This window comes from Sciurus vulgaris (genome assembly GCF_902686455.1).
Source record: "Sciurus vulgaris genome assembly, chromosome: 17".
In the NCBI taxonomy this organism is placed as follows: domain Eukaryota; kingdom Metazoa; phylum Chordata; class Mammalia; order Rodentia; family Sciuridae; genus Sciurus; species Sciurus vulgaris.
In genome coordinates, this window is record NC_136478.1 from 73,505,392 (window position 1) to 73,516,209 (window position 10,818).

At 48.1% G+C, this 10,818-nt stretch overlaps 1 protein-coding gene across 1 annotated transcript; it reads right to left on the reverse strand.

The window, feature by feature from the left end:
* Positions 1–7,122: 7,122 nt before the first annotated feature.
* LOC306648592 (vomeronasal type-1 receptor 4-like) lies at positions 7,123–9,607 on the reverse strand (the record flags this gene model as incomplete). Its single annotated transcript, XM_079118751.1, has 2 exons — positions 7,123–7,147; positions 9,018–9,607. The coding sequence occupies 2 exons, from the start codon at positions 9,605–9,607 to the stop codon at positions 7,123–7,125; spliced, it is 615 nt and encodes a 204-aa protein (XP_078974877.1).
* Positions 9,608–10,818: the final 1,211 nt, after the last annotated feature.

Sequence of the window (10,818 nt, forward strand, 5' to 3'; positions counted from 1 at the left end):
CCATGATACACCTTGGTTGCACAGGCTGTTTGGACATTTTGGAAAGTTGAGATGTGTGCTCAATTATCAGAATTGTTGCCCACAACTGTCAAGGACGACATTCCTTGGGTGTTCTGGTTGTCTAGTCTCTGCAGATGTACACACTTATGTTTCCATGTGTATTTTTGTTTCTGTGGGCAAGAGACTCCCACAATCCCTTTTTTTATTGGGGGTATTTCAGATGGTGTCCCATCAGTTTATAATAAAGAATATGGGTCTACTTTTTGGCAGGATGCATCCAAAACTAGAATCTCTTCCTGGAATTTGGCAAGTCTATTGTTTCATGGGTCCCTTTTGACTAGTGACCTGCTGGCTGGGGGCGGGAAGTAGCAATCTTCTACCTAGGTCTGTCACATATGAAGTTAGCAACCCCAAGTTCTCATTGCTGTTCTCCCAGCTAATCTCAGGGGACTTTGTAGCTAGACAAGGTGTCCTTGGACAGGTTTGACCTCATACAAACCATAAAAATGGGCAAGAAAGTGAGACCAGGGTAGGTCACTCACTCCAGAGGTGCGAGTCTAAAGGTGCTGCTGGTTATGCTGCACTTGTGGGCATCTTGCCATGACTTACAGCCCTGAAGGCAGCTTGGATTCAGGGTCACAGGCTCAGGCTTCATGGGACACTCTGTTCTGCAGAGTTCAGTGTTGTGGCCAGGGATTGCTATTTCCATGGTGTGTAGCATGAGGCCAACTGAGGAAGGTGTTTCCTCAACAGCGGCCATCACCAGTTGCCAGAGCCTCCAGGAGGAGGGAGGGGATATTGTCAGTGTCTACAGAGTAGAAGGCTCAGGGGTCACTGACAGGTGCCAGTTGAATTAGTTAAGGCAGATTTTGTTGTCACATTGGAGGGAGCCCTGTGAAGCTAGGTTGCTTTGTAGGTAGTGACATCATTGAAATCATATCTAAACACTTAATGAGGAGTATGTTGCCACCAGAACCCAAAAGAAATGGGAAGATGCTGTACCTGCATGCCTTGAGGAGCTTGTGAACATACCTCCTTGGAGGATGGCGTGTGGCACTCTTGATGTTCCTCAGTGGAGTCCTAAGGGAGTTGGGCTGCAGGACAGAAACTGAGCAAAGAAAGCCTGGACAGAGCCTGGGTATGACAGAGCTGGAACATACCTACTGGTGTCGAGTGGGTAGATCAGTGACCAGGATCAATCCTGAGCTCAGGAAAGCAGTCATGACTCTTCTCTTTTGGAATAAGCAGGGCTCCATGGCACACCTTCACCTGTCCTGCCTTTTTCTCCCTATTTTTCTGCCCTTGAAGCCACCTGAAGTAACAGTCTTTCTCTGTTCTTTGGAGTTGGTCAGCTGCAGTCATGGTTTCCAGTGTCTGCCTAGGAGAGGGATGAGGCCGGTGCATCTGGCCAGTAGTTTGTTCCTGGGATGATCCTGGGGAGAAGCTCCATGGGACAGCACATTTTCTCCTCTGGATATTTTTAGAAGAGATGTTCTCTAGGGAGGCAGGGTTCTGAGACTTCCCCCACCCTTGCTCGGTTAACCTCTGCCCCTGACAGGACCTCCCTTCCTAGGGCTTCTCAACCTTCCTGTTGTGGTTAATTGGCTTACAAAAAAAAAAAAAAAAAAAAAAAAAAAAAAAAAAAAAAAAAAAAAAAAAAACACCATTACTGTCTTGGATTAGGGGGTAGTTTAAGAATAGACATGTGGGGAGGCTGGGGCTGTAGCTCAGTGGCAGAGTGCTTACCTAGCATGTGTGTGGCACTGGCTTCAATCCTCAGCAAAACATAAAAATTAACAACTAAAAAAAGAATATTAAAAAAAAAAGAATAGAGATGTGGAAAACTTCATCCAGATTCTGTTCCCAGTCATGGCTCTGCATCCTCTTCTGCACAGGTTATGGCTTGACCAGATAGTAGAGAATCGATGGCCTCACTCCTCATCGCCAATGCAGGCCTGCATTCTCTCTTCCTCCCTTCTTTCCATTTCTGCCATACTTTATAGGACTGTGCTTGGCTGAGCTCTGAGATCTCAACATTGCCCTGGGACATACACCTAGGACACATCTCCCTGTCTGCCTCTGTGGCTTTGCACCTACAGGTTCAGCCACTAAGCAGGGTCCTGTGAGTCTGCCCTGTCTTCTGTAATGCTTCTTAGAGAGTCCCTGCTTGACCAAACAGGCCAAACTCCCCACCGTTCTCTATATTGCATTTTTCCTTGTAAAATCCAATTTTAGTGTAGAAAGAAAGCCTCTGAAGTTCATAAGATACCCTTCTGAAATGTGATCATTCTTGATATCTGAAGGGATCCCTGATCCCCCACCACACCAAGAGTTGTCTGATCACCCTGCGGTGTTGTCCATAAAGAGAAGGGTGCAACAGCTCTGCTTCCTGGTGCCATGTCCTGAGCTGCTTCCCTCGTCCACACCCTTCCACCATGATGCCCTGCCTCACTCTGGTCCAGAACTATGGAGTCAGCTGACCATGGACTGACCCTCTGACTCCTAAGAGAGTCTACAAGGAGCCCCACAGTGGAGTGAACATTGGCGTATACAGACCAGTGAGTGTCTGCCAGAGCACACAGGAGACCCAAACACATCTGTGCATGAACACAAGGATGTTGTGTTCTGACTTCCCTCAGGAAGTCAGATGGAAACTGTTTCTGTAGGGAGGCAGAAGGGAGGAGCTGGGGCACAGACTTCATGGATCAAAGGCAGATGACCAGAAGAGCAAGGACTGTAAAAATGAGTCAAAATGGAAGTAACACAGCTCAAGGCTTCTGGGGCCCATGGTCCTGGCAGTTCATTAGCAGTTGGTTTCCTCTGAAGTTCAGGGAAGAGCAGATGCAGGAGGGTCTCTCCAGGTACTGAGTTGGGGTTGAAGAGCCAGTGCTGCACCTGCCCTGGAACCACAAATTCGCCCCTGTTTACCAATGTAGAGTTTAACTGGCAGTGGTAGCCAAAGATTTTAACTGTGGTTGTGGTTTGACTTCATTTGTTTGATGACTTGATGGACTTGTCCACCTTTGCCTCGGAGTACTGAGGATCTCATATGCAGGATCCACCTTAGGAGGTATATCTCACTTCCAGCATGGCCATGCACTGCACAGTGGAGAGCTGGCTAACCACGGACCACAGAGGACAGTGGTCTACAAGATATGTCACCTACTGACACCACAGCCCTTATGACCAAATTGCCTGAGGGCACATGTGTTGGACCGAGTTGGTTGTCACGTGAGGCATGACCGCACATTAACTGAAATCCTGATCATGCCACTGAGGATCTCTAAGTTCGGTCTAGGGATAAATTTGCTTATTTTTTTCTATAGCTGGGAAGGGATGGGAACAGTCCAGGTTGACAGCAGAGAACATGCCTGCTCATTCTAGTACAAGTTCATTTAGAATTCATCAAATTGAATCAGAGGCATGAGGTCACATGGGAAGTGTGTCAAACACTGTCAGAAAGAGTGAACATGGAGCTCTTCAAACTGCCACCTCCTCACCTGAATCATGCAGTAGAGAAACCGAAGTTGGTGGTATGTGGTTGCACCTGCTGACCAGCATCTCAATCCAGCACCTGGTGAACCTGTCAGCCCAGCTACAGGCTCCTGACTTTGTCCCAGGATCAGCTCCACAGGAGCTTGCTGCCTGCTCTGTGCTGGAGAGAAGTGGAGTGCCTGCATTGTAGCTGGAGCCTCCAGGCTCAATACAAACCACACACAGCCACCTGCCTGCCGTCCCAGTGGTGGACAAGTCCGTTGACCTCATCTAACCCCTGCAGTGCTGCTCATGCCTCTGAACCAACTCCCCTCTTTACTTCCAGTTCTGTCTTTTTAAACCCTGCAGCCTCGTGGACCCATCCCAGGCCTCCCGTAACCCCTATGTCCTTGTGTGCACATGTGTGTTCATAGTCCTCTGCTCGCCTTCTGCGAGAGCCTTTCTAAACATCCCCGCACATCCCTGGGACCTGGCTTCCCTGCCTGTCTTCTTACATCTGCTGGCAGCTTTTGCTCTTCGATTTTGATGGAGCTCAGTACTGCACTCCCTTCCTTCTGCTTTCACAGATGAGGTCTGTCCGTATGCAGAGTGTCACTGCAGTTACAGGTGAAGTGACAATCACTTCCAGCAAGGGGGAGAGGCCACAGATCCCATGCTTTATCCTGAGGCTTGCTTGCTGGGCAGACACTGCTGGCCCACCTCTGCCTGATGTCTTGCCAGCAAATACCCACTGGGTGAGCCACTCTACTTTCAAGTTAGTGACCTTCTCATCAGTGATTTGCACCCAGAAAATCCAGAAGGAACTCTTCTCTGCAAAGCATTTCTGCTTTGGGGGCTGGAGCAGGCACATACTGTTCATTGGCTAGAGGAACCCCTGTCCCCTCCTGCCACTCAGCATCTCCCTCTGTCCTCCAGGTTGCCCCCTGTGTAATCTATCTCTCCTCCCTGACTCCTGCTGAATCAAACACCAGTCACCTCACCAGCTTAAAGCCACAGCTCATGAATGCAGCAGTGAAACTCCACATCAAGTATGACCCATGAATGAGATCCTAATTAGAGCAAGTCATTCTCCATGTATGAATTCGTCCAAGTACATGCTATTATCATGTAGGTCTGAAAGAACAAAGGCATCAGTATTCAGTTAAGATATTGATAAAAAATTCCCAATGTTTAATTTTAATTTTCTTACAATGACAGAATTGATCCTAAAAGAGAAAATATTTTCTATTTTATTGGTACTAGGGACTGAACTGTAGGGTGCTTTCCCACTGAGCTCCCTCCCTAGACATTTTTATTTTTTACTTTGATACAGGGTCTCACTAAGTTGCAGAGGCTAGCCTCTAACTGGTAATCCTCCTTCCTCAGCCTGCAGAGTGGGGTTCACAGATGGGCACTACTACTCCCACCTCACAGCCTGTTTCCAGGACGCTAGTGCTAGTTTTGTTCCGTGGTCTGTATTGTGACATCGGGTATTGTGGTACCTCCATCATTGCTCTTTTAGTTCAAGTGTGTTTTAGCTATTTGAGTCTTTATGCTTCGTTTGACTGTAAGGATTTTCTTTTCAATTCTCTGAAGAATTTCCTTGGTATTTTGATGGAGATTGCATTGAATCCATGTACTGTTTTGAGTGCATGATCATTTTAACAATATCAATTCTGCCTATGACCATGGATGGTCTTTCTGTCCTCTACTACAGAAGGGCAGAAACTTTTAGTCAGCTCTTCCTCCAACACAGGATAATATACTGAACACATAAAGAACTAAAATCACATCACCAAAAATATTTAAATCAACCAATGGTCAAACAACCTGAAAGCATTTCTCAAAAGATGTATCAAAGGCAATAATCACATGAGAAATATTCAATATCTTTAGCCAACAGGAAAATGGAAATTAAAACTACATTGAGATCCCATCCCACCCCAGTTCGAATGGCAGGTATCAAGAATACAGAGAACAGTTATTTCTGGTGAGATGAGGAGTTTGTGGAAATATAAATGAATGCACCCATACTGAAATCAGTGTGGAGGTTCCTCAAATTCTAAGCAGAACTACCATATGATCAGCTAAGTACTCCTGGGTGTGTACCCAAAGTACTAGAGTCAGTATGCCATGGAGACATGGGCACACCTTTGCCCAGTGCGTCACAATTCCCAGTAGCCAAGTCATGGACTCAGTCCAAGGTCCCATCAGCACGAGTGGATTAAGAAATTTTGGAACAAATACACAATGGGAATTATTCTGTCATAAATAATAACAAAATCATGTTATTTTCAGCATGATGGTGGAATTGAAGATCATCACATTAAGTAAAACAAGTGAGACTCACAAAGACATGTTTCCCACCTTTTCCCTCATGGGGAGTCTGGAGAGGGTGAAAATTAACATGAATGTAACAGGTAGAATATTAGAGAAGAGGAAGGGTATCCAAGGCTGAGAAGGGAAAATTCATGGAGGGTAATGGGTGTGAATATGGTCCATATATGCAACAGTGTGTGGCATGAAACCCGTTATTCTCTGTGATTAAAGTGTACTAATGAGAAAGAAACGTGTGCTTTTCATCACAGACATTTAAAAACTGCCACTAGTCAGCGAAAGGCACAGTAAGTTCCAAACTCTCATCCTGGGGTCATTTTCTAACCCATTTTTTTTTTCTGGATAGCTGAGGACCAGGGGTACAGCAGACCCAGGTGCAAAGTCCTGACCATGGTAAAGGAGGGGACTTGAGACTGACTCAGCAAGGAAGGAGAGCAGGGCTCTTGCGCAGACCCAGGTGCTCCACGTAGGTCATGTCTCTCTGATACCAGTGCCTGGGCACCATGGCCTGTCACAGCATAGTGGCCAACTACCTGAACACCTTTGTTCATCCAAGGGAGTCTGGGATGTGCCAGGTCACCTGGTTGGCAGGCTAGGTGGCAGTGGTGACCAGGTGGTCAGTAGGGCAAGAGGGCCCCAGCACTAGGGCAGTTAGTGCTGCTTCTCTTAAGTGGTGACCACATGACTCCTCAGCTAGGCAGCCTTGAGAAGAGCTGGTACTGGTCTCTCTGTGTGTCTGGCAGAACCCATGGTGATAGTGCCAATCCTGGGCTCACATTCTTCTTCCCTGCAGAGCCAATCCCTTTCCTGGCACAGATGTCCAGATTCACTGCATCTGCTTGAGTCAATCTCCAAGGTTCTGGTGCTTCACGCCTTTGAGTCTCTCACCTGGGCTGCCCGATCTCTATCCTGTGACTATAGGGATTGTGTTTGCATTTCTGTGCATCCTTAGTGACCTTCCTGCTCCCATCTGATCTTAGTAACTCGAGTCTGGTTTTTACTTAGATGAACTTAGAGTTTTGTCCATTTTATGGATCCTTCCAAACATCTGACATTCCCTTCTGCTAACGATTGCTGTTGATTTTCCTTCCACATTTCCTGTGTCTTTTTTCTTTCATCCTAAGTCAGCCTTGGGTTCAGCTAGCTCTTCTTTTTCTAGCTCCCTAAGGTGGACTGACAGGAGTTTAACTTGATTTCTTTACTCATTGTTACTTGGGCTGCTGCAGATGCAAACTTCCTTCTGACCACTACCTTCAAGTTACCACCACACTTGAATGTGTTGCATTTCTGTCTTTATCTCAAAAGAAAATCTCACACTACTGCCAACTGTCGCGTTCTAATTGGAAAAACAGTCATGAGAGCAACTGACAGGGTCACAGCTCTGAGACTGCGAAGAGCCATCAGAAGCTTCTGGGTTCTGTGACACCAAAGTGCCACGTCCTTTCCAGGGTTATGGCTGCAGGGTAACCAGTAACTGCAGGGCTACCGTCTGCACATGAAATTGAGGGCATCACAAAAAGCATATTGTGCAGAGGGCTGAGAGATGCTAATCAAGGATTTATTTTAAATCAGGAACTGAGGTGGGAAAGCATTTACTCAGGGTGTACTGTGTAAATGTGCTGGTTTTAGGGAAGTTTGAGAGAGATGCAGAGGTTTGAATGTGAGGATGAATCCCTGGACATGCCTGTGCTGGAAAATCAGCCACACTGGAAGTCATTTGTCTTTAAAATCTGCTTCCTTTTCTTTCTGAGAGACCTGAAGCAGGCCCTACTTACAGAAAGAGATATTTAGAGAGATGTCATCATGTGGACATGCACAATAGGTCACTGGAATTCTCCCAGGCCAGGGAGGGTGTGGAGCAAGGTGGGTAGCAATCGCCACACTCTCTCTAGCTCTGGTTCAGCAGGGACTCACCAGGTCCCTTCATATCTGCCCAGCTGTCATGCTGAGGCTCAGACCCTAGGAAACATATTTGGGTTCCTAGCAATTGGAAGAAGATGTGAGGAACAGTCAGGAGAGAAGACTTGCTTTATTTGGAGGCAAGAACTGCCACAGCCCCAACCCAGGCCAGCCCCAGAACCACCACCAATCCCAACCCCAGCTCTATCCACAGACCAGCCCTGGTCCCAGCCCAACCCTAGCTCAACCCGTCCCCAGTCCCAACCCAGCCCCAGATCAAGTCCAGCACCAGTCCCAGCCCAGCCTCAGCCCAGCCCAAGCCCCAGTTTCAGCCTCAGCCCAGCGCTAGCTGAAACCTCTGGCCACCAGATACTCCCTTCCCTGGTGGCCACAATTTGATTCATGTCTGACCTCATGTTGAACCCTGTCCAGGACCCACAACTCTCTGCGGCTGCTCTGCTCCACACCCAGCCTCGCCTGAACCCCTCTTCCCCAGGACTCGGTCTGAAGTCTCCCAGCACTTCTTGTCTGATTACTTTCTCCCCTTGAACTCTGACCATTGTTAGCTCACAGTTGTCCTAAGTATGACTCAGCAAGGTCAATCCATCCTGACACAGTGTACTTCGGACTGAGGTCTGCCTGGCCTCTGGATGGAGGAATGCAGTCTCATATCTGACACTAAATCCCCTGCAGTATCCAATGCTGGCATGGCTTCAGGGTCTGCAGGACACTCTGGCCCTTCTACGCACTCTTCAATCCCACTTCTTCCTGTTTCCTGTGGGACCTGGCAGTCTGTCACACCTCTAGGACACTGATCTATTTGCAGGCCCATGCTGGTTAACCTGTGTCTACAGAGGAAACCTTTGGTGGACACCCCAGCCCATGGAAGCTCACCATGACTGCTACCATCCATGTGGCCCCAGAGCTTGGATCTCTAGCACTGTGATGTTCATTCTCCAAGGAGACAATGGAGAGCAATTGCATCAGCATCTGCATTATGCCTCAGGCACTGCCAGGATCCCAGACTCCATCACAACTAGTGATGGATGGGGCCTTCTGCAATGGACACATGTCCTGAGGAGCTCTTGCTGGGAATATGACACCATCCAGCAAGCAGAAGAAACAGGAAATTGAAGGAGGTCAGGAAGCATAACCCTTAGAGCTCTCTGACTGTGCCTGGACAGTTTGTCAGCAGACAGCAGCAACAAGAACAGAGCCTGGAAACTGAGGTGTAGTGACTAAGGAGCAGAAAGGGATAGAAGGCTGGGAAACATGCAGCCATTGCCACATTGGTGTGGACTAACCACCTCGTGGCTCCATCCAGGAAAGTCATGTATGTGGTCAAGATGGTGGAGGTCGAGTATGAGAGCACAAAGTTGTTCACCAGGGTGAGGATGCTGTGGGTGGCCCTGCTCTCAGGGACAGACCTGGAAGGAAAGGACCGGTGGATGTGCTGGACCCTCTTCTTGTGCCTGGACAGGACAACCACCATGGAGCCACTGGCCCACATCATGAGTCCCAAACACGGGACATCAGTGGAGGCCAACAGGGCTGAATATAATGTAGCAAATTGTCTCCTGGGACTGCTGACAGCACAATAACCAAAATCACTCATCCTAGTGAGATTTCTCCCACCCCTTATGTCCATCACATTGATGGGAATGAGGGCATTCACCAGCATGTGCAGGACCCAGCACAGGCACAAGGAGGGCCGGATGAACTTGGGGGCTCTGACCCTGAGCTGCGCCCACTTGGAGTTACTGGAGCTGATGGTGATGGTCTGAAAGATACTCAACAGGCATGTGGAGCCAAGCGATACCCCCCTGGCCACTCTGTGGAAATAGAAGACTAGTTTACAAGCAACATCATCTAGGGAATGATCGAGGCTGAAGGCCATCATTGTCTGAGGTACTCCTTTACAGTGGAGAGCCATGATGTTGGCCCAGGCCAGGTTCCTGAGAATCAGATCTGTGGGCTTCACCCTGTTCCCAGCTAGGTAACCAAGCACAGCACAGTAGAGGAAGGTTAGAGTTGCCCAGCATGCCCAATGCAGTCTAGAACAAGAAGACGAGTCCAACAGCCAAGTCTCTAGAAGCCATCTGTCACGTTCCTGGGTAGTGTCTCTCACTGCCAGGGTCAGAGGTCCCCTGACACACTCACAGGGTGGTTTTCTTGGCAGTGTGTGCACCACTGTTCTCCCCAACATCCACAGCCTCTCAGTTACCATGAGGGCTGTCTTTCACAGGAGCTGCATGGTCTGGTGTTCCCTGCTGTCTGGATACAGCTGGCTTAGTGGGCACCATGGCAGAAGCCCCATCTGCTGCTCTTACCAGGGCTGGCACTTCCTCCAGTGCTGCTGGTATACCCCCTGATTTGAATCTCACGGCAGTCTTGAAAGTGAGTCCCATCTGGTGAGACCTCCTTCACTTTAACATCCCTGTGTCCCAGATGCTGAAGATTTCCCAGTCCTAGCACTGCACTGACCAGAGTCCAGGACTTGACAGAGCCCAGGCTGTCCAACTCAAGGAGCACAGTTACCCCTGCACACATGAGGGCAGGGGAGAGTCCCCTCTGCACACCCTTGTCACAGCCAGCATGTGGCAAATATGTCCCTCTTCAATTTTCCTCTGCAGTCTATTTTCTGTTCTGCTCTCCTGCTGATTAATTTCCTGTTATTCTAATTTAAAGCTCTGTAGGCCTATATTATGAGTGCACATAATATGAATAGCATTTAAAAATGCAAGAAAAGAGCAAACTTACCTTAATATTGAAATACTGGATGAACTATTTGCTCCGTGTTAGGATGACATTAGGAAACCCTTAACCAATTCATCATGAAATAAAGTGTAATTGTTAACCTAGGTAGTCAACAATATTGCATCTGTCTGCACATGCCAGGCAAGGAGTGGCGCTCACGTGAATCCTTGTAAGTAGCATGCTTCATATGCAGGTAACGTAATCTATGCTGTACTACTGTTTGCTAACAGGCCCATAAAGGAAGAAACAATTCTGTCAGATGCAGAGACTCCAGGTGAGACCAGAGAGACCTGGGAGAAGTGGGCTTTGGCTTCTGTGCAACTGTAACAGCAGGGATGTGGGTGAAGTCTG